Genomic DNA, 25,251 nt, shown 5'->3' on the forward strand with positions numbered 1-25,251 from the left:
TAACTCCAACTCCAGTCTTATACCTGAATATATAAAACTTTTCAGAAGCACAAGCAGATCGTAATTTCTACACAAATTAATATTTTACATACCAGGAAATGAGTGCGCAACAAATTTGTAACTCTCAAAAAACGCTAACCTTTATTAACTTGCCTAAATTAATTCTCCTTTGTCACCAGTTCCTCACTATCATGACAATCAACTAGTTACTAATCTAAAAAGACAATCTAGATTACAGTGCCATTTATACTGCAAACAGATAGCCAGAAAAATTTATGGAAATTAAAAAAGAGTATGTATTTCCCAAACAATATATTATCTGAGGATTTGCAATTACAAAAATAAACACATTTTCTAGCTATCAGAATTGTCAGAATGTATGTACCGGTATTTACTGTTTCCTGGTCAATCATGCCACCTTCAGCAAAGCCCTCTAAATCATCCAATTTTACTTTCTCCCACGGGATATAGGAAACTCCCAGGTCCACATCCCAGAATTGCTTGTATTCTGTCTTCACACCTTTATTCAAAGCCCAGGCAATCTGAAAATAAACCCAAACCAGACAATGTGGTTTAATCATATAATCTGGGAATGGAATATTTCAGATTATTTCCTTCAATTTCTGTCACTGCAGATCAATCTTCAACGTCTATTTATTTCCCAAGTATCCAGTCATAATGTCATTTTACTATGTTTCGTATCACCTGTTAAAAGCTGCATTTTTACACAGAAAGACAGCAATTTACAGTTTACTGCTTCCTTCTTCTTCTCCATATTCTACATTTGAACAAACAGCTGTTAAATGACCAATCATCATATTAAAACTGTACTGTACTTGAAATGGGCAGCATCCTTTGATTAAAATCAACTTACCTTAATAATTTTAGATCCAATTTTATAAGACCCAGAACTAAGTTTCTGAAGAGCACGATACGCATCTTGTCTATGTACCATACAGACATAAGCACATCCTCTTGGGGGAATCATCTATGGAAAAACAGCAGTGGTCTTAAAAAGTGGGAAAATCAATACTTTGGATTACACAACTACAGTAAGCGAATACTAATACTATAAAAGGCAAGGCTTACACTGTAAACAGCTGTTACCTCAATCAGCAATATTAAGAATTTTGAGCATCAGAAAAACTTATGAGTGATACTGGCTGGGTACTTCAGTTTTAACATTTACAAGAAGCAGGAGCAAGCTGAAGAATGGGTACTAAAAATGACATAAAAGATCTGAACAATATGGAACAGGCAAAAACTGGGACCTATATTATGACAACTTCAGAAAAGCAGAGGTTGCTACCTCTTCTTAAGCTCCAGATTCTCTGAACTGAGCAACCACCTTTCACAGAGGTGCAAACTAGTGATTAAAAGTATCCTGCAGTTTTTAAGGGCAGAGTCCTCATTCCTGAAATGTGATTTCCATTACCATGTTTAATTTATTGCATGACATGGCATTTAATCTTTGCTATTTATTATGAGCTATTTACAGTGTGGTTTGTCTTTGAAATATAACAGGCACTGGGACATTTATGGTTGTTACATTACTTTCCTTTTAGCTTTCTTAATTGCTAGTCCCTGCAAATCAAAATGAGGCTTAAATGTCTGGCTATGGGGTTGATTTTTTTGACTTGTGAAGCTTTTTAAAAGATTCTGTAATGCCACAAAAAGTATTCCTTTCTTAATCACATATTTGAATATATTAACATGGCAGGAAAATAGTAAAAATATTATCTGAAATGAATGAAATTGTATTAGATGCATTTTAAAATTGTTGAAGCAAGAGGAACCCCCCAATTTTCTCTCATGTAGATACGTTATTTTAGGAGAAAAATACTTTCTCTTGAAGCTGAATTATAGGCAACACTGAAGTACTGCTCTAAACACCTAAATCCAAATTAAATAATGAGATTTGTACCTCCTGAACATAAGCATCTTTTAAATGTCACATTTTAGAATAAACATTTGTTTAGAGTACAATTTCTTTTCTTCTAAATGTTTTATCCAGAATAAAACTTAAGTAACCCTCTGTTGGAATGTAACCAAGAACAATGTGGATACACATCAGTTTATGTCCATTAGTCCAAGGAAAAATGATACCTGCTCCATGCCACACCACAAAAAGAGACAACTTTTGTGTTAAGATCTTGGTTTAAAAAATGTATAAATTGTTAGAGCTTAGGAAAAGCCTTTTTAGAATGAAGTGTACCGTCTTTAGTGCTTCAAAATAGAGTAGATGGAAATCAAGAGGCAATATCATAGCTGCAGTTTTTAAACTGTGATAAAATCTCTTAAATATAAGCTTAAGTGGCTAAAAGGAATTCAGAAGTGTAAGCATGCCTAAGTTGCTAGTCTGTAATTCCTGAAAATGAGGAACAACGCGCTTACTTACATTAATTGACTCTATTTGTCCAAATTCTTCAAACAAGTTGGTTAAATCTTGCTGTGTGGCCTTCTTGTCTACTTGACCTACCCAAAGAGTAGTACTGCAAACTGTCAAGAGACACATTCACATCAATCAAAATACCAGAATGTTAGCTTAAATGCTCTACAGCATGAATACAAAAGGCTTTATAATTACACAGAAACCACTGATCAAAAAAGCAAGAATAGTGAATCTGTTACTTACTATATAGAGATTAAGTACATTAACAAAAGTGTTTAAGGGTTAAACATCACCAAACATACTCACTACAAGTGTTCACTCTTCTTGTTTCATTTTCTTTTAAGGGAAACAGTTGTTTCAACAGAAATGAAAAACTAAAATTCTGTGGATTATCAGCTAAGGTACACTGCATTATAAATTACTTCTGGGAAAAAAACCCATTTCTATTCTATTTTCCATTAAAAAAACATGCCTCCAGGATTTAAAGTCAAATTAACAAAGTAAGACTAAGTTCTAACTGGCTTGAAGTGTATTACAGAAGGAACTTAATACTGCAAGATTATGCACTACATTTTCACCTGAATGAAATAAAAACTATACTACTAATTTACCTTGGGGAACACCCCAGAAAGAAAACTTAGCTGAGGCCCACTGAGCTGAAGATGTCCACAACACATCTGATTCTTGTCAATCCCATCACAAGCCCAGATCCCCGCAATTGCCTTCCAAACGCCTACCTGTCCTCACTGCCAAACAAACACTTACTGACATGTGAGCTAAAACTTCCTTCTCCCACATATACATGATTCCAATTCCTTTGTCTCCCAAATATTAACCAACTTATGTGAGCAAGCCTTCCTGTACCAATCCTGGTGAAATAAACTGGAAAGCAGAGTTGTGCATTCCTCTGTCAACTATCATTTTCAATTGACATCAGTACTCTGCAGTACTGAGAATGACTAGTGTTAAGATTTCTCTTGTTCCTCATGGGCTTGTAGATGGCCCTTTTGTATCTCATGGTGTTAAGCTCTATGAAACAATTCTTCAGATCTCAGCAAGTGATGATAGTGGCTGTCACTGAAAAAAATTCATTAAGTAGAATGCTTGTTGGGTGAATTACCTTACTTATTACCAACTTATTTATTCATTTACCTCCCTCCAATATCTTCTTAATATCTCCTTTACACTTCACAGGACGTCAAATGCTGCTACTGTTCATCAGGTTACTTAACATCTCTGTCTCTCATCTCCCTGCTTTGTGGACTACTGGGAAAAATATACACCATAAAACCGATTTGTCTTTTTTCACATGTTGGAGAAGGAAAAAAAAAGCATCTAAACTGTAGCACAGTCCCGAGTTTAAAGTCAGCTTGGAATGACGTAAAATATTACTGTTAACAGAACAGAACACTCTTTCCTTTGCAAAAATGAGTTTTGAGCTGCTTATCTTGTCAGATAAACAATATAGGTTTAAGACACAAGACAGATGAAAAACTACATCAGAAACTGTGTATAACCTATCTAAACAAATTCTCAAAATACATTTTCTTTAAGTAACTATGCAGATAAGTTCTTTTTCTCGTTACTACCTTCCTTTTTTTTAGTATGTAAATTCTCTGTAGAAATTATAGCAGTGCACAGCAACACTCTGCAGAGGCTGAAATCCATTTGATTTTTTAATACTTTCTTAAGATACAATCATGATGGTCTGTTTTCTGATAGCAAATTCTACCTGCTTTGGCTCTACATTCCTTAGAAAGGACTTTAAAAAGCACTGTAAAAATTTTAAAACATGGGCTTCTAAGATATCCATCAAAGTGTTCAAAGTGTGTACCACAAATTTTAATATCTTATCAGCATAACAATTTTCAGATGAAGTGCTGAACATCTTCAAATGCTCCATTAAAGACAGCATTAAAGAGAAAGCAGACTGTAAATTGGGGACAGCCCCTGCTGCACCCTGTTTAGAAATAAAATCATTAGTGCAATAGTGTGAGTAAAAGCATCAGTAGAACAGTATGACACTTGCTTTCCTCTGAGATGACATGATGTACCTGTCTAAGTTGCATGAAACATCAGAAATGAAACTTACAAATAAGAATATGGTTACTGTATTTTGTGACAATACTTAGGATAAATCTTGTTCTTTCAGTGAAAACAAAGCCTTTTTTCCCTTTAATTCTACATTACTAAAACACTAAGCAGCTGCCACTTACCACTTAGTGTTTTTGACCGTATAGGAGGCAATCCCTTTTTCTGACGTTCTTTTTCCCTTTCCCTAGCCCTTCTTTCACTGGAGTACGACCGAGATGACTTTCTCTTCCTTTCCCTTGATCTTGAGCGTGAACGTTTTCTGTGTTTACGCTTACGAGAACCAGACCGTGATCTAGACCTTCGTTTTCTTGGTGACCTACAAGATACTTAATTTTAGTATGCTGAGTTAAAAAAAAAATATTCTAACTTAGTTGTCTTTTAACTACAAACTTTAAGCACTATGCAGACATTTCCACTCACTCAGTAATTTCCAGACACTCAAATTGCTTCAGGAGATAAACTGAATGCCATTCAGGTGAAAAATAGAATATACACCCTTAAAAAAACCCAAACCAAACCAAACACATTCAAAATGTTCTATTTCACTGGCACAGGAAGCCTGTTCAGGTGGCTAGTGTTCATTATTTCTGTTACCTGAACAAGTCTTAAAAAATTTCAGGTAAAGCACAGATACAGTAAATGAACTGTCATACAGAAAGTCTGCATTTAGCACACAAATATTAAATGAACACTTCTTTTCATTGCCAAAAGCTGCTCATGACCATTTTGGAAGATATGTAATTGAGACTGACAATCAGAAATTGGAACTTATTTTCAGAAAACATTTGTTTACTTAATTCAAGCTAATTATGAAACCTTGAACGAGATCTTGAACGAGTTCTTGATCTTGAACGAACAGCTGATTTCTTTTCCTCTTGTTCAAATATCTCTTCTTCAGCAATATCTTGAGCTTCATCTATATCCATGTCCTGAGGTCAGACATAAAAGATGTTCACTAACACATAATAAATATACTCACAACATATATGACTTGAAATCATGTTAATATGTGTCTTCCTTTCAACTTCTGTAATCAAATTTTAAACAGTTTTACCTGTTGTTGAATATCCATTGAATCATCTACGTTTGTTTCCACTTCTAAAAACTGCTGTTGACTACTCCCTTGTGATGGTGATGCAGAGTGCTCTGAACCAAAATTTCCTTCTTGATTCTCCTCAGGGCTTGCCTACATAACAGATAATATACCATAAAACTCCTCATATTTAAAAATACTTCCTGTGTCAAAATGTAATACTACATGGAAATATTACTACTGTAATACTACTGCTACTCTGAAAAACTACTTATCAAGTTTGTCTTATTTTCCCACTTCCCATTAATACGAAAGCTGAGCTGGATGTCACTCCATTACTTTTATTGTATCCTCCTTAAATACAAAACCTTCAAATCACTAATATTCTTGATTATAAAAAAGATTAGTATCTATTTGCTGAATCAAAAAAATGCAGTACAAAGTACATGATTCAATTTGTTGCTTAATTCAGCTGATTTCAAAGCAAGTATTCACAGACCAAATGTAGCTGTATGTACAGTGACCTTGAAAGATACCCACCTGTCACCCATGTACATGCATTAATAAATTTTATTTTGATCCTAATATCATAAAAATATTTGCAACACCAACTGAATCAGTTAAAAAAAATTCACTAGTCCAAGCTTTCTTACAGTGAATGATTTAAGACAAGTACTTACTAAAAGATAAGGGAGGCTGTTATATCATTTATGTCAATATGTCAATTACAAGACACCTAACAAAACAAGCAGTTCTGAAAAACCACCAAAATTAAAAAAAATGTAGAATACCACATGCATTGTTGATTTGCTAGAGAAAAAAACTATAATGGCCTGTACATTGCCTGAAAGTAGAGATTTGGAACAAATATCTCTAAGACATGAAATAAATTCAAGAACTAGAATAAATGAAATTAAAATACTCAGAAATGCTATCAGGATAATTTTGAAAAGTAATTTTAAATCTATAATCCAATATTGCAGGTAAATATTTCACTGATCCACATTATAACTAAGCTTTTAATTAAACAAATGCTAGGTGTTCTATCTGCCAAGAGACTGACAGAAAGTTAGCAGAATGAGTTGTAAAAATTTTATTCTTCAACAATCTGTTTCTTGTTATCAACTCCTACATTTGTTGTTGCTCCTTCTATCCTCTCCCTCTGCTCCTCATCAATGCTTAATAATTTTGTTTTACGCTTTATCTTTCCTTCTCTTTCCCTTAATCTTTCTCAATGAAACTTGCACACAGATTAAAGAAAATATTCCTCATAACATGCTGCAGTCATTACAAAGTAGTTCCAGCAGAAGTTTGTATCTTTTAGCAGCTGTCAAGATGAAAATAAAACTTTCTCTCCATACTGACTAGACAAAAAGCTGAGTGGATCTGAAGGGAAAAAAACTTCAGGACTTGGAATAGAAAATCAAACAGTAAGGGGTGAGTCAAGTAAATATTCTACCCATAAATGTATTGTAACTTAATTTCATAGATGAAATTCATTTCAACTCTGATTTTGTTTATTTTACAGTAAGTTAGGTATTCAACATTTTTATTTTCAAATTAGACAGTTACTTTTAGATATGTCACATCAAAAGCTCCTCAAACAGATGCACTCTTCGAAGTTTTATTACTTTACAACATTTTTCAGTGTTTAAAGACAAATTGCTAGATATCCACCAACATGCAAAACTATTAAGCCTGTAGCTATGTTGTACATTCCCTCATTTACCACATTTAAATGAGAAATGAAAATAAACCAGTAATATAAAGCAGTAGATTAAGGTAAAAAATAAACTATTAAAGTCACAAATTCAAAACTCAAATTACATTCTTGATTGTAAGCTGAGTGACTGGCTCAGGCACTGGAACAGGTTGCCCAGGGAGGTGGTGTAATTGCCATCCCTGGAGAAAAGTTTAAGAGGCATCGGGATCTGTGCTGGGTGATGTGGTTTAGTGATCCAGGGGTTACAGTGGTAGTGCTAGGTTGATGGCTGGACTTGAATGATCTTAAAAGTCTCTTCCAACCTTGATGCTTCTATGACTGCACCCCTGCACAGCTTAAACCAAAATCCCCAACAGGTGTTTGTGAAGTTTGTGGTCACTTGGTTTTTCTATTTTACTATGAAACCAGACCCAAATACTTCACAGAAAGCCCAAAGAATACTTTTGGATTTTTTTCTAATGGGATCAGGAGGGGAAAAGAACAGCTGAATACTGAGGACTAACCTCAGTAGAAATAAATCAAGTTATTTCAATGTAGAATAGAGATGACACAATTCACACAGTTAAGAAGGAACCTTGGGTTGTCTCAAGAATCAGCTCTTAATGAATAATTTCTCAGAAAATATGTGACTCTGAAGAAGAGTCAGATTCTTTGACACAACGAGACAGTTATTAGTCAAGACATAAAACCTGGGGAGGAAAATAAAAGTTATCCACAATCTTTATTCTGTCTTCCCTTTAAGAGACAGGAGCACAATCACTTCAGTGGTCACCTAATTCTTTCTGAAAGCAGGGGAAAAGCTTTTTTTCCCCCATATAAAGAACTGAACAGCCAAAGCTCAATCACTCTGAGCTAAAGAGTACTCTTTCCTAAAAGAAGCAAAATGTACACCCTACACATTTCATGGTGGCTTTTATTCTGCTTTTAGCACTCTTTTCCACTTATTCCACAAGACTCTGTTAGATGGTCATCTAGAGACAAAGGCTTTCATTATAAGCGAAGCGTCAGTAACAAGACAATTTTTTGGTCCTGGAGTATGATTTTTTTATCAGTGGAGAACATAATTATTACAACAGCCACAAGATGGCGCTCTTACCTTTTGAGGCTGCTGCTGCTGCTCCAAAAGCTGTTGTCTGAGATGTTCTAAATTTTGTTGCTGTAGCTGTTCAGCTAGTTGGTGAAAAAGTGAGTTGTTCACAGATTCTGGTACTAAAGGCCTAAAATGAAATAATTTAAATAAATTTTTAAAAACCCAACAGTTTTTCTCTTGGTTTAAACAGTTAATAAATAGATCTTCACAACTGAGTTTCAAGTTTAAAATGTAAAATAATGAGGACAATGTAACTAGTTCCACCTTCTATTATCATCATTATCACATTAACTCTATAACTAACAAAGCAAAGAATGTGCTAACTTTAAGATAAAGTCATGAAAAGTTCTGTCACAGAGATTTACAATAAAATGTATATGTTTAATTTAGTAAACTGTCTTTCCCCTTTCTACTGTTTCAGTGTACTTATGCTCTGAATAAACATTTTCCTTATTTAATCCTGATGTTCAACTAGCGTCAGGCAAATTTTAGCATTTTCCATAAGAAACATAGCTTGGTCTTACAGCTGGGAAGTGGGAGTTTCCTTTTTAGGCTCTTCATTCTGTTCAGATTCTTCCCCAAAGTCAAACCTGTCCATCAGCTTCTAGGAGAAAGCAAAATAAACATTACTAAATATTTCTTATATGTCCCTTTATGCATGTTTACTTTTCAAAAGAAAAATTCTCTTACTTTTCAACTTAAGAGAAAAAAAAAAAAGTTTGGCAAATAACCTGAATAGAAAATTAAATGTCATATTGCTCTTGCTACCAAACTCTTGAACGCATGAAATATAAAATTCTGTCCCTGGCTTTATTGAGCTCTGCTTCTACAAATACAACCACATGTTCTTTTCATAGTAACTAACAGCTACTTTGGAGTAAAGCTTAAATAAAGATTAATTTCATGTAACGGTACCTTTAATTAGAAGAAATTACTACAAAGAGGCCAACTATTCGATCCTTTGGCAATCAGCAAACTGCTCTGTTCATATCAATAGAAGACCTACACAGCTTGATTACTTCACAAAGAATTACCGTATTTTCACACACGTCATTTAGACAACCTGAATTCCTTCAAATACACTGCTCTTTGAAAATAACTTTTCACACAGTCTGCAAAAAAATCAAAGCAAACAGTTACCATGTAAGAGGAAAAAGCCTTCTGAGGAATATAAAGAAAGGTATCTGACAGAGAAAAATGTGGTTAAACTTCCTGTTTTATCCACAAAGATGTCTACGTTGGAGTTCTGCTGAACTAAAAAAGTTTGTCTATTAATTTTAAAAAGCCTAGAAGCATTTTAGTAAGGTTTACCTTCTTGAAGACAAAACTAAGGAACATGCATGAAGAAATACCACAAATATTATCTGTCAGCAAGATTGCCTTTTTTACAGCAATTATTAATTGATATAGCTCTGCTATTAAAGCCATGTCCCTGGAAGTTTTCTGAAAAGCAGAGCTAATACAATACTACCAACCACCATGATTTCTTCTCAAACCTTAATCTCAGAAGAAAAAAACAATAGGATGAGAACATAGGACAGTGACTTTGAAATACCAAGGCAAAAAACGGCTTCAGCAACAAGCCATGATGATCCCATAGACCATTTTCTTTCTCAAGATGCTCTACTCACTCTCAAGTAATGGAGTCCAGCAAGAAGAGCAGAGCATAAGCTAACTTGAAGACTGATCAATCAAGAGTTTTACAAAATACTTTTCCCAATGTAATAATCTAGAGTTTATGAAAGCAGGACTGAATATGCCTCTGAGAAAACACAGCAGAAACAGAGACCATCAAGCTTATGTGAGATGGGATGCTAAAATCCAGAACAACTTTCACCATATATATCTAATCCGTTTAAAACAAAGTGACTGCCTTGTTTGTATAGTTGGAATATTTTCCAGTGAAGCACCTACAAAATGCTGCTGCTCTAAAAAAACCCGTGTTTTAGAAAAACAATCAGTCTTGAACTTAAAATATTATTAATCATCATGTATCTTCCATCATGACAAAGTAAAAAGGAAAAAAACTAGAATATGTACTATTTATACATCTGAGAAAAGACATAAATGGAAAGTAGTCAATAGTTCATGATATGCAAAAGAAGCATTTGGATTAACTGAGGCCAGAGAAAACCAAAGAACTTCCAGCCAAGACATGTAAACGTGCACCATGACTTTTGCTTGCGTTTAAGTAACATATTGAAAGGAAAAATCTGAACTGGAAAACCTTAATTTTTACATGGTTTGTAAATGAATACTCTCTAAAACAAAGTAATGGTAATTAAACCAAATTAAATATTGGATCCAAGTTTAATGTACCACACACACGTGGTACAAAACTTAATAAATGTTACTTTAATTAGCTAAGAGGAAAGTATATTCAGAAAAAGCTATAAAAATTATTAAAGACATGGAAAAAGGTTCTTGTTCAAAAAGAAACAAAATTCTTCTTAAGAATCAGGATATTCTCTTTGGAAATTAAAATAAAAGGAACAGCACAAATGCATAGGAAATGTTGGTCAAAAATCTTTCTTTCCCATAACGCAAGGACATGGTTATGCAGCAAGTTCAGAAAACAGGCACTTCTGATGTTGCCAAAAGAATTTTCCACACAACACATATTAATGTGCACAACTTATTACCACAAGATGCTATAGACTAAAGAGTTTCAAAACAAAGGATTGAAAGGACTGCCAAATGTATTAAAAACAGGGATTTCTTTTAAAAAGATGGATACTTACGCAGTCATCAGAAGTATCCTCCTGTACTATTTATACTTGTTATCCAATTCACCAACATTCTATCACGGAATGAAAACTGTGCTTCACAATTTCCTCTGGATTTAAATATTTACTCTTTATTTCTCATAAAAGCTGCTTTTTTATGGTTGTATATAAACATCTCATCAGAATGTGAATTCTTTCAATTTGCTTCAGTTAAGCTGTCCAATATTCAAGATAGCCACATGTACAAGTATACCTATTCATGTAAATGCTGGAATTGAAGTCTGAGGAATAATACCACATTCTTAATTACTTTTTATATGGCAGTCCCTATTAACTGATGCATTAAATTCCCTGGGATTATACCCTACTTGATGGTTACAGCTGTTATAGAGGATGAGCATAGGCCATTTTCTTCCTGACTTATTTTTACAGCTGCATGACTTTCATTAGCAATGACAACTCTTAAACATAAGATAAATTGTCCTAAATCTTTAAACTGAGTACTTGTCAGTCTGAGCGGCTAATTTTCTGAAAAGGAGACTATCTGAAGTAAAAAAAAAAAAGGTTTTTTGCTTTTCCAACTTCCTTATTCTTACTATTTATTCACTCCAGGACAATCCTACCAAGATTATCTGTAGGTTTATCTTGCAAACTGTTTCTTCCAAAGATAATAGAACCAGGTTTATTTATTTATTATCTTTGAGTAGAATTTCTTCCTTTTTTATTTTGCTGGTATTATACTACTATGACTGTAATTGCCTGCATGGTTAATTGCTACCTGGCATTCAATTACATTAGTTTTCTTAAATTCCAGCATTCTGGTTTTGCGGTTTGCTTGTAGTTTGTTTTGGGGTTTTGTTGTTGTTTTTGAGGTTTTTGCAACACAAAGTTTCTTTACCTACAGGCTTGCTTTGTTTGGGTTTGTTTTACGTTCTGACATCCTTTAAAAAGTGTCGCAGGACTAGTCTTAACTACAGTCATGGACTTATTTATTCACTTACATCACTTTGTGGTTAAGATAGAAGTTTTCTTGGCATTTAATTTACAATATTAGAAAATTACAAATCCAATCACTTTACTCTTCTGAGAAAACAGTGTATATTAATTTCTGCATATTACCCTTTTATTACCTTGTAAGAAACAATTCTCACTGCTGTGTGACAAAGGGTGAGGAAAAGTATGTAACAACAGTTTAATTTTGCTAAATCAAATCCATTACCATATTCGATGACTCTTAGGGGTCCCTTTCAACTCCAGATATTCTGTGAAGTGCATTTAGCCCTAAACTCATATAAAAATATTTTAATTTACACTACTCTGTATAGACATGTTTTGTATTTTTAAAATACAGTTTTATAACTTTATAGTATATAATGTATTTTTAAAATCCCCAAAGTCAAACAATAAAATCCAAAAGAACTTTTCACTTACGTATATTTTATTCATAAATACTTCTTGAAATTTCTACTATTCTACTTCTACCTTATTAAAAGAGACACTCTGATCCAGTGGATTAAGTGTGTTAGCAGCAGCAGCTGCAGCTGTAAGTTGTGCTGTGAGGGCCTGTAACTGGACGACAAGACCAGCATCCAGGGCTTGAAGTAGCGATGGCTGAGGTTTCTGCTGCTGTATCTGCAGTGTCTGTATCAACTGCTGAAGCTAAAAGAGAAAAGATAACAAACACACTGAACAAGATTTTTTTTTTAAGCAGAGAAAGAAACAATAGACTTTTCCCCTTCCAATTAGTAAAACAAACCTCAGGAATGCAGTAGCATCTAACCTATGGCCATTATTTAGTCTAATTTGTTTTCTTTTACAGCAAATTTTTTCCCACTTACTGGCTAATTTGTTTTCTGGGGTTGATAAGACATGCAGATGCGTCTTCCTCCTAACTTGCTCTGACAGGTTGCATGATGACCAGTCACCACTCAGGATTTCCTGCTTTCTAGGGTTCCCCCTCTTCTGTTTCTCCAGTTTGATTCCTTCTGACCTGAAAAATATCTGTTAGCCTACTCCAGCTTCCTAAGGGCCCACCTATATTAGGAAACTCTGTACGTTGTAACGACATTTGTATAGAAAAAATAACTGCACTGTGGCAAGCTCCACTTTAAGCTGATGTAACCTGCCTACAGGAAGAACTTGCACTGTTATCTCTGGATTAGTCACAAGTGAAATCTCATGCTGAAACTCAGATCTGGGCTCATAGGATGCAATTTCCTTGCTATGTTAAGAAAACATAAAAAGCAAATGTACAATCCAATTACCTGGTGTATCTTCATTTTCTTACTACAAATTCCTATCTGTATCTAATCTTTTGGAGAAGCTATCCCAATGAGGAAATAAAGGTTTTTTCATGTGCAGATCAATTTATCTGTTGAATAGGGATGCTTCCATAAAAATGTACACATTTACCTTAAGAAAAAAATACAAACTCTATGGAAAAAAGTTCTCCTAAAGCACTGTGGAACTACAGGAAGCAGTCCTTTGATGTTCCGTGCAGTAAATCCCTGAAGCCTTATCTTAAGTTATTTGTGGAAAAAAGGTTGAACAAATCCAGCTAGTTCAAACTATGCTGACATTAGTCCCTAATAACCCTTACATTCATATTGCAACTCCTTATAGGGTTCTCCACTGAACTCTTGCAGGGTTCATCCCTCCCTTCTTACTAGGCCTCACCAGAAACTGCATAAACTGATTAGGTTGAACTTCTTTCCCATAATGCATCAAAAATATGTGACCCTCTTTCAAGGTTGTTTTAGAGTTACCTTCTGATAATGTGAAGCAATTCTTCCTATTCTTTTAAAAACAGTTATACAGATCCCTTATACAGCAGAGCCTCTGAAAATGCTTCAATTGTTGTTCTACCTCAGCAAGAGCTTTCATTGATTACTGCAAGAGGCAAAGCTGAAGAGTTCCCCCTCCCATCTTGGCTGATCCACGAGATGAGCAAATACAGCTGGTTCACCTTGTGCATTGCTCCAAGTACGAAGGAATCAAACTGAAGAAGGAGAAATGGAAGCCCTAGAGTGGAAAAATCCTGGGTGGTCACCATTCTTGCTGTTTTCACATTCTCGTTGGTCACATCTTTCTTAGTCTGCCCTCTCCTATGTCTAGACTCTCAATTTACCTGCATGCATCCTCACCCATAAAACACAATAGTAAGATTAAATGAAAGTCTTTGAAGCTGGGGAGCAGGGGGAGGCTGTGGCAGACAGAGTGCCTTAGAGAACAGGAAGAAAAGAGATGGGCAGGATGGAAGCAAATGTCATAGTTCCTCTACTAATCCTAGACATCTTCATGTACATATTTATTGTGTACCCAGTCTGTCTCCACATTTCTGCTTAAGACTACTTTAAGATAAATATCCAAATGTTATTTCTTTGTGATCTGCTGTCTTTAAAACCCTAATTCCCTTCTCATCTTCATTTTTTTATCTTGCTTCATAGTCTTCTCTTTTTTATGAATATTCTCTAGGGTATAATCTTTAAAATTACCTTACTGACTTCCCAGGTATTTCCCATTCTCATTTCACATCCCTTCCTTGTTTACGAGCTATTCCACTATATTGCCTCCACATTTCACAGATTATCCCAAAAACTCATTTTGCTCTGCTTTTCAATGACTCAATTTCTTTCAGTGCAATCAGGTGAAAATACTCCCTCCTTGACTTGTGAACAACTGACTTATGAACAATTACAGACAACTCTGCTTAGCTGAATACTATAAAATATGTTCATTAAGTTGTTATTGTCAGCACCAGTTCACTGGTGACTGCTTCTCCTTCGTATGCATGGGATTTTTGTTTGGTAACCCAGCAGGTAAAACAACCCATTCCTCAGTTCACATAAAAATCATAATGGCCAAGTTATGTGAGTACCATAGCTCTAGCATAGACTGAAAAATTATGGTCTACATTTTTACAGAAAGTCAATTGTGTGTGCTAAACTTATATAACTGTGGGTTAAGAGGACAAGCAGTCCTTGTGATGCTGGACATCAAGACAATTTTTTGGAGTTCAGCATTTAAAAACTGAGAAACACAGTAAATTCCAAGACCTTAGCTTTGAATGCTGCAAAACAAAAACTGTTTTGCAGTTAAAAAAATGTTTAGCTGATAGAAAGATAAAAAATGAATCAACAAAGCATACATTTCCTGAATAAATTAATTTCCATTATATAATTTTGTACAACGTTTAGCTCTTCTTGGAGCATTCAGCAGTTAATATCCTTTAACTTGCATTCCATTTTATACCTATATCCATGAAATCTTAATGTTGCTCTTGATTTAGCCATCTGCAATACTATATAGACAAGTATGTATTACAGACCATCTTAGCAAAAGTCATCTTCTGTGATACTTTTAAGGAACAAACAGGGTTGGTTACCAAAGGTAACAAAAAGTTTTAGTTGATCAGGAACTTTTTTGTGATGAACAACCTCACGGTATAGTTCATATGAATACTGGACACAAAACTAAGAGATACTCCTGAAAGCATTTCTTAAGTGTACTTTAAAGACACAAGGTATCACAGAGTCTATAGTGTAACTGTCTACAAAACAGTTACCTGTTGGCCTTGAGGACTCTGTAAAATTTGTGCAACTGCGGCAAGGGTATCTGTGTTAGCAATCTGAGATACCCAAGGATCAGGTAAACTCTGCGCCACGTTGGCTGGAGTAACTGGAGTCACAGGTGTGCCTAAAAAAAAAGAAAATCCAGTATGTCAAAATATTTTTACATACAGACTTAAAAATAGTGTTAGAGAAGAAAAACATTAATTGAAACTATTTTTCTCACATACATATAGAGCTCACGAAATAACACAACTCACATCACCATTCCTCGAGTAGCAGAATTAGTCTGTATTAGTGTAGTTCACAGCTCTTTCCACTACTGACCTATTGGGACTACTAACAAAAACACCGATGAAGGCCAAGTAAAAATGTTTCACGCACTATTCCAGAATGTTTAGTGGAAATTTTATATACCAAAAGGTAATTGTTAGCAACCTACTTGTCTGCTAGTCCGAATCTTACTGGATTCACACTTTAACCACAGGGGGAGCCTTAAGGATTCTACTAAGAATTTCAACCTGCAACAGCTGGATAGATTCATGAGGATTGCTCATTTTATTCTTTTTTCTCAAGAGAAACACTGAGACAAAATCAGCAATCTGATAATTAGTTTCATGCCACAATGCAGAAGAATCCTCCAACCCTGCAAATACTTTTGCGCTTCTAGCTCAAAAGTAGAGATATGCTGATGAATGCTAAATATGACTAGATTACTGTTTTAAAAGTCAATTTGCATCAGAATTTAAGGAAACATTACAGTAGTCCTACGATTTCAACAATTTAACGTAGTCAAACTAATCAAAATAAAAAATACTGAGCTAGAAGATGCAGCAAGGCAATCCAATAGTTGAAACTTTCACATATTTACTTTCCCCATGAAAAACTAAGTTGGATTTGTCCACCTCACTGCTTTTCAGCATGGGATCAGCAAAAGGTGGGTTACAAAGCAGGTCAAGAGCAGGTGCCAAAACTCAATTCCTATATGGACAATTTCCCGTACATCCCAACCTTTAATGAAAAAATCTCCACAAAGTGAAAAAGTTGAAAATCCATTTCCCTGCCATCTACATACATAAGTAAGAAAGGTGCTTGGAGCACAAAATGATCCAAGTCTGCATTTATAATAATGTTTCCCCATTTCCCTGATGGTGGCTGCAGCAGACTTCTTTCTAGCATTCATTTGATTTATCTAAAGAAAATCAGTGAGATAATTCAGCACATTAACAGTCAACATACCAAAGCTGACAGAAGTGTTTGGATTCAAAGTATGACTTCAACCTGTTTTTGTTTACCTGGTGTATTGTTGCTCATAGCAGCTGTAGTGCTGGGCAAGACAGGGGTCACAACGGGAGGAGGAATTCCTGCTGCCATATCCAAGAGAGGCTGAATAATTTCACTCTTGAACACATTATTCTTCTGCCATAAATTTAGCACTCTAACAATTTTACTCTAAAATGAAGAAAAGATAACAAGAGACCTGAATCATGTTTATCTTTTGTCTTGTTATAGATTCTGGAATTCTTAACTGGTAATGTCAGCCTGTCTAGATCGAAGCACCTTTAGGTTTGCAAACAGTAAGAACTGTAAGAACACTTAGACTGGGTCACACCAAAGATGTCTCAACTACGAACCGGAGGCTGACCCTAGGTAACTGTGAAGACCCAGTACACACATAGTGACAACATCCTCTCAACCGAAAATGAAATCTCTTAAACGAAAACAACGGTATCTGGCTCTTTTGAACCTTTACTCTTGTTAGTCGATATGGAAGGAAAATGATTTTAAGAAAGCATTTTAAAGCATTACAAATAATTAAAATAGTGAATTATTAGTCTCCTAAATTTTTATAGTTAACATATATGAATGCAATTCTGATCTACCTGTGAACCCAAATCATTTATATCCACTGAAAAATGGGCATATACTAGTAAGATTGCTAAATATTTTTATTAGAAAAGCAGACTAATATTTTGCAAGGTCCCTTGATGAAGTGAGGAATTTAAAAGTTCAAACTGGAACACAATTTCTTGCCTGCTGAAAATACACAGTAATAGTTAAAATGTGGATCATGGGGAAGGAAAAAAATAAATCAAAATTAAGACTTCATACAATTCTGCTAGCTATAACTCATTGTTCAGCTTGGATTTCTATTTCTTTCTATTACTATAACAATAGATGCATTCTATTACATCATAAACAGATCACTGTTTTGATCTGCTTACAAATGTTCTCTTTCTTAAGTTTCATTCCTATCAAAGGCAAGATTTTGCTTTATTTTGAGGGGAAATAAAGTCAGTTGTATTATAAAGAGCAGGAAATTCTTCATAGGATCTGGTGTTTGCTGTCACAAAGATGGTTTAATTACCTGAGTTCCATAAAACAGGAACATAGAGTACTTAACCACAGTGTTTGAACCAAAAAAGAAAGTCTGTTTGCCCCAAACTCCAGGAGGATACCTAACTGTAACAGAGAAGTGCTGAATTTTCACTACATGGAATATGTAACTTAGATTTCCCTTAAACAAATCTCTGGAGGCTTCCACTCAGTATTAACGTATGTGAGCCTTCCTTCTTTGAAAGTTTGTTTTATAAGCAGTCCTTGACAAGTCCATCAGAGGCTCTAACTTACATCTTCTATCCAGAACAGAAGTATAAAAATCTTTCTGTGCCTCCATATCTATCTCCCCCTTGCACTTTCTCTGGGCCAGACAAAGGAATCAGTGGGGTGGTTTTGTTGCTACTTTAAATGAAATATTACTGCACTTCTGCGTCATTTAAAAACAAATTCCACATTTGCTCATATAAAGAGAGCTGTTGTGTTTCTCCATTATGCCTTTTAATCAGATTAAACATCAAAATCACCAGGTGTATATATATATACACCAGGTATAAACGTCAATATAAACCAGGTATATATCTTGGTCTCTGACAGCACATTTTGCTGGGCGACATACAGGGTTAACTGCTTTCTCAGGAGAAAGACCTTCCTATAATACTGAATCCACATGTAGCACAGCAGCAATACTTCAGATTGCAAAACACATTTTCCCTTAACTGAGGTGAAAAATATCCTAGAAATGAACTTGACAGGACTTTTGTGGACCGTAAACAGACCACGTTTTACTATCCCTCTTCACATTAAACACCTCTAATACAATACATTAATTGTCATGCATTGAAATATCACAGGATACATGGTGCTATTTCTTACCCTACAATAAATTTACTATATATTTTTTAAAACCAGACACAGACTGAGTACTTGCGCCCACCCTTGTTCCAATCTCTCCTTCTTCAATAAGTCAGGTTATTTCTGTACTAGCATATCTCCCAAAGTAGCAAGCTAAATGATTATACAAAACACACTAATACTGTTCAAGAAAGACAACTAAATGAATAAAAATATAAGTTAACTGTCATGCCTATATATACATAAAACACCATGAAATTGAAGCAGCATGAATTAATCACACAGATAACCTAAAACTAGACTAGGAAAATGCCATTCAACTTAAATAACCTTTTCAGTAACACCTCAGAACTCAGCTGCAGAAGACAGACGTGCTTAGCAGAGCTTTTTCAGTCAAGTAAAATTTGCAGATCCCAACACATTTTCCTGCAGAGGTCCTAACTACTCTAGAAAGGCAGGAATACTAAAACACCACAATGGCTGAATTTTCCTTAATCACCTTGCACGGATACTTTGGGTTTTCAGATCTTTTTTTGAAAAATACAGCATGAATTCATGCAACTATTCAAAAAATAACCTTTCTCTTCCTGTAGCATCCTGCCTCACTTTCGACTTCACTTAATGACTCTATTACAAAAATTTCTGTGAAGATAGTGCCCTCAGCAGTCCCCATCTTTTTGCAGTTATTCAGTAAGAAGAAACACTAGTTAGTGTAAGATGAGTGACAAATATGAAGTAAGTTAAACTGCCTGCACTGTGCCACCCCTAGCCAATCTTTTAGAAACAGAGTTTGGTAGCTATCTTGACTACTGTGATCAGGAACAGCTGAATTATTGGGTCAAACTATTCAAGTTACACCTTATTTAGTTGTTGGTCGATCACAGAATCAAAGGAAAGATCACCTTTCCAAAAGTCAAATTAATCTCACTGACGTGTCTCCCCCAATTCCTACACTCAGATAAGCAAAATTAAGAAATACATTTACATGTGCATGTCTCTAATTAGGTCCCCTCCAGCAATCAGAAAGTGAGATCAAAATCTTTACAGGTAACACACTAAAGATTGTTCTAATTAGAAAAATCTGTAAGTGGTTTACCTTGTCATCACCAGGACACCGGTACAAGTTCTGGAAAGTGCTGATGATGTTATTGCTGAATCTTGGAGCGAATACATCCTTTTCTTGTCCAAACTGATGCCGGGACTGTCTCACAATGGAGTCAATGACATACAGACCAGGTACCTTGTATTCTGGTTTGCACTATAAAGAATGATAATGTAAAAAAAAATGTGAAAAATAACAGAACCCATTAACGGTAGAGTAAATACGAACAATCCTCTCTAATTTTTAAATGGGTCTAATTATTACTAAAATGTTCTCTACTTAATAAATTGTCCTGGAAAACAAAACTCTCAAAAATATCTAATCTTTAATGTTCAAATTATCACATCGATATGCAGATATATAAATGGTGTAGAATCAATTTCCTACCACTAAAAAATTTAACTTTTTACAATCTAGCTATTAAAAAGTTGAACACACAAACCACACACCCTTTTTAAATATAACTCAACAGACCAGTGTGTTAAGTGTCACAAAATGAAGAATGTCATGCGCATTATTTCAACTGAAGTTTCAGTAACCTCATGAGATTAATTCTGAAGAAAGAAAATACTGGAGCTGTAAAGAATCAACAGTAAAATAATTGGCACTGACATCACTCTGGACAGGTCTATGGCAGATCTGAATGGAAAATTCAGTCTTGTTGAGCTTTAACTTGAAGTGACCGCTTTCAAAAAAAATAATGTTATTATCTTCCAAACACACAATTTAAGTCCTTACATATCAAATCGGCTTTCATCTGTTCATCTCTCATTCTACTTAAGTAAGAAGTTATTATTTAATGTTACTAGTAAGTTCCACGTTTCACTAAATTGTTCATGAAATACTGAAAAAACCCTCATCAAGACCACCAAAGAGAATCATCTAATCCAGAGTGATCATTAACAAGGTAATCAATAAGAACATATATTTGCCTTCTCTAACCACCAATGAATAGTGCAGAACTCCCTCATTGAGTAGTACTAGACACTGAAGATAAATGTGTAAAGATAACTCATACTCTTAGTAGCTCATGGAATGGTCACAAAAAACTAGTCCCATTCCTGACAAAGTGCCATTCTTTCATTCAGAGGATAAAACTTCCCTCATGCCTTTGAATACTGAATCGCCAATCAGAGCCACCACAGCTAAAAAGCAGTATCTGGAATTCAGACAATTCTGAACTAATTTTAGAATGTGAAACTGCAAAGTGCTCCTGATCAGAGATGGATAAGATGTATACCTGCTCTCCCCCTTATGTGTTCATCTGTAGCATTAAACAGGGATCAGAGGATATTGATCCCTTTTCTCAGAGGTGGAAGAAGTCAGAGGCAATGCCACAAAAGACAAGTGCTTGACAAAAAAGCAGCAGTGTTGGTATACTACTAGTCTTTACTATTGCCTTGAAACATACATATGACACCTTTTCCACATAGGACTGATGCACCAGTACCTAAGTAATTCACTCATGAATGGTTCTGAGACAGTTAAAAACACCAGGCTGAAGCAGAAACCTGTTTACATTGTCCAGCCACTGCCCAAGGGCACTGCAGAATTAACTGGGAACCAAGGCATAAAAGTTAATGAGGAAGACAGGTTATTGACACACAGTAATCTAGGCTGCTTTATAAAAAGGATAACAGAAGGAAAATTGCATCCAATGTTGCAGCACTAAGAGCCTAACTTCTCTAGTTTGTTTGTCAAAACAAAGAGGCAATTTGATAATAATTTACACCTATTTACAAAAAGAGAACAAATTCAGTACCAAAATGACCAACTGAACAACCAGGTACAATGCAGACAAGCAGGGAATGCTCACAAATTGGAATCCATGCATTTCCAACTGGAAACAAAATGCAGTTTTACCCAAGAATAATTAACTGCTGCAAGAAAAGAAAGTGCTATAAAATTCTCTGTTATTCAGAACCTTTCCATTAATACTACCATCTTCCCAAAAAGTAATTCTAGTCCAGCCATATAAATATTTTTTATTTTAATTTACTAGCAGGAACCACCAACTGAAAGGCTACATGTTCTGCTATAAAAAAAGATGAGGGTAAACGGTCATCTTCCTTTCAGCTTTAAAATCAATGGAAAAACCTGGCAGAAAATCAAAAGCAACTGTCACCAGCCAAACCACTATCAATTGTTTTGCTGTTAGCTGTTCACATGGGCTACACTGACAGACTCTTTTAACATTAAATGAATACCTACAGTAGTCTTAAAACAGTACTCACAGTGATTCAGATCAAAGAATAAACTGAGAACAAAGTAATTGTCTTTCTGCATCGTGGGTTAGGATCAGCTGCTGATCACTAGCAGAACCTGAATGTGACTAAAACCAGAAATAAACTAGTACGTGCTAGAAATATTAATCCATATGGATATCTAAAACCCAACTGTGTCCAATACTTTCTAATCCAAAATGAGGACATTTTCTTTGTTAACACAAAACAGCCATGACTGACTCACCTTTTGAATGAATTTCTCAACACTCTGTACAACATGCTTGTAGAACTGAAAAATAAAACAGTACTTCAACAGGAGAAAATCTGGAGATGCATTACTTGTTATTTGAAGATGCAATTACTTGTTCAAGAATATTGATATCTTGATGGCAAAATCAGAAGAGGAAACTTTGGATTATTAAACAGCAATCCAATACCTACAGCTGAGTATGCAGTCTTCCTTAGAACAACATATAAAAGAGTTAATATCACTTTTTCTTGCCTTCTGAACATTTTTTACACTGGATTTTTTCAATGATATGCCTTTATTTAGTGAGAACTAGGAGAATAATATAATTGTTCCTTCAAAAACATATGGTTATTTCACTGTACATGACTGAAGATGTTAGCTTAATGTTACTAACATATCATTTCTCTGCATTTCATTTATTTTCCAAATGTTCACTTTAATAACCTAAAAACAGGACTGTAGGAGGACTGTAACATATACTGAGTACTTTTTCTTTAAAGTTGGCTTGTGATTTGTGCAGGTTTTTTTAAAATCTCACATATAATCACAACGCCTCTGGATCATCTCAATAACCACTCTACACAATTAAACGTTTTTATTGAAATGGTAAGAGCGGAAGCAGGATTTCCGAGTTGAGTTCATGGTAAAATATTTTGGTATAATTTAAATGCTTAATTAATAGAACCATCTACTATCATTTACTACTTGTTTATGTTCAGTACAAATGTTTAGCATTTTCATTATAATGCGACACACAGGCTTTAACTTACATAGACATATTTAAAAGAAACCCGTGAATTTCACTCTTCTGACATCAAATTGCTCTCTCCCAATTACACAAAACACCAATATGGATTTCATTATCTGAAAATTTATCTCCATTCTCAGCAAAGAAACGCAGATAGGAAGAGCAAAAGTTCAGTCTTTTTTCTTTTATATTAACCTCTATTTCACTTCTCCAGCTTTCACTGAGTTTCCATTTGTTTTAACACTTAACACTAGTGGCATGTTTCTTTATCATTTTTCAGTGACATTTTCTCCTGCTCCATTGCTGCTTGGCAATTACCTTTTGTGGTAGGAATAATCTTTAATAAGTGTACTAATGTTAAAATTTAAAAACTATTTGTACCCAAGCAACAAGAAGACTGAAATCTATGAACAATATCCATGAAAAGGTTATGCTAGGAATTTAGAAAAAATGAACAGCTGTATTGATCCAAAGGCATGCATATATTACAGGGGGGCGGGGAGAGGAGAGGCAAGGGTGAATTGTAGTTTTCTATTTATTCATCTGTTCCCAGGCATGTCAGTGTTTCCTTTTTAAACTGAGGAAAAAGCCCTGTCTTTCAGATCTGATAAAGAGTCAAGTTGGTATAATTCTTTCTCACATATGACAACCAGTAAATGAAAGTCACACCACAAATTAAGCCTTCTGTTGCACTCCTGAAAATCCCCTCGCTATCACATTTGATCATAACTTGGAAATTGTACACACAACAAGGGTGGAGGGAAAGTTTAGAAGGAAATTCTTTACACTATTCAAAAGAAATTATTTGGACATATATGAGAAACATAAAAGAGGTCAAAAGATTTCTTACCTTTATAGCCTTGATTGCTGCCTTGGTGATCTGTGTCATTTTAGCTTTAGAAATGGGTGGCTTATAATCATTTAGCGAGTACAACTGCCAACAAAAAAAAGAAAAAGAGTTACCATAAATACATTCTGAAGTTGCAAGCAGTATAATTATGCATTATTTTTCCACAAGAAAATATCATTTTTAAATTTAATTGGATTTTATTTATTACACAAGAAAGGACATTTCCATTTAAGAAAGAATAAAAAAGCTCAATACAATAAAATATAAGATCCAAAAAGCCTAAAAGAGAGGAGGTTTTTCTTTGCAATGGTTCCTATATATACCTAGCTTTACTAGCACTAAATACTGCAGGCGTTGCAGGGTGAAGTTACAACACACAAACAGGGTGGCTTTCTAGGGAGAAGACATTAATATACTTGAGTACCTTTATGGAAGCATAACAGAAATTTAACTTAGTATATTCATCATCATATACCTGCTGAATCAAATCTTTTTATTTTCCGTTAGGAAAAAAAAAAATCAAGCTCAGTAAGAATGAGAATGTAGCAATTTTGCCACTTCAAACAAAGTGAAAAAAGTATAGACTTCATTCCCTGCATTAACTCAGAAAAGTAATGTATCAGAAATATTACAAACGCTTAAGCAAAAATCAAGGTGGGTTCTCAATTTTAAACACAGCTTCGTGACTTCATTAATATCTAACCACCAAAATGACCACAGCGCACAGGTAGTGGAGTTCTGAAACACTGTTCGCCCTGGACTACTAACTTTGTTTTTACTAGTACATACATCTCCTAGCAGAAGCAATCCAGAATGACAGGTATTCATCAGAAATTTGCTACACAGTGAAACTTTACATGAACTAAATTCATAGCTATGACTAATAGGTGGTAATTGGAAACAACTCGTTCCTGCACACTGAATCCGGACTCCCTCATCCAAGGCTATTTACTTGCTTTGAAAACCTCTGATTATTCACAATATATAATTTTGAACAAAATGCCCCTCTTTTCTCCTTCAGCCCTAGAGGTGTTAGCAGAGAAAGGACTGGCTAGTATTTGCTACTTTCATACATAAAAAGACCAGATACAAAACACCAAAACAGACTTAAGGATATTCTTGACTTATATTGTATTTTTGTTTACAACACACATTTAGAAGCATGTTCAGAAGTTCGTTGGAACGTTTAGAAGTTCAAAAATAGAGTCCTGATAATAGGAATGATCATCCATAAAGAAATTTTTTATTTTCTTACTAA

The 25,251-nt window shown here is 34.8% G+C and overlaps 1 protein-coding gene across 4 annotated transcripts in view; it reads right to left on the bottom strand.

Annotated features, from left to right (window-relative positions):
- Positions 1-25,251, bottom strand: part of SCAF8 (SR-related CTD associated factor 8) — a 147,959-nt gene that overhangs the window by 104,463 nt on the left and 18,245 nt on the right. For 3 of the 4 annotated variants that reach the window (XM_039387381.1, XM_027716926.2, XM_027716923.2), the window contains exons 2-15: positions 23,994-24,077; positions 22,390-22,434; positions 19,915-20,076; positions 16,922-17,078; positions 15,623-15,753; positions 12,541-12,717; positions 8,857-8,936; positions 8,339-8,459; positions 5,541-5,672; positions 5,303-5,415; positions 4,609-4,802; positions 2,399-2,499; positions 875-988; positions 386-542 (exon numbers count right to left, since the gene is read on the bottom strand). In XM_039387381.1, the coding sequence (XP_039243315.1) occupies positions 386-542; positions 875-988; positions 2,399-2,499; positions 4,609-4,802; positions 5,303-5,415; positions 5,541-5,672; positions 8,339-8,459; positions 8,857-8,936; positions 12,541-12,717; positions 15,623-15,753; positions 16,922-17,078; positions 19,915-20,076; positions 22,390-22,434; positions 23,994-24,077 (1,768 nt within the window). The remainder of the gene's footprint in view (positions 1-385; positions 543-874; positions 989-2,398; positions 2,500-4,608; positions 4,803-5,302; positions 5,416-5,540; positions 5,673-8,338; positions 8,460-8,856; positions 8,937-12,540; positions 12,718-15,622; positions 15,754-16,921; positions 17,079-19,914; positions 20,077-22,389; positions 22,435-23,993; positions 24,078-25,251) is intronic. The other variant, XM_027716927.2, reaches the window with a different exon arrangement.

This window comes from Pipra filicauda, unplaced genomic scaffold (assembly GCF_003945595.2).
Source record: "Pipra filicauda isolate LSUMZ 115617 unplaced genomic scaffold, ASM394559v2 scaffold55_size4083901_pilon, whole genome shotgun sequence".
Classification (NCBI taxonomy): domain Eukaryota; kingdom Metazoa; phylum Chordata; class Aves; order Passeriformes; family Pipridae; genus Pipra; species Pipra filicauda.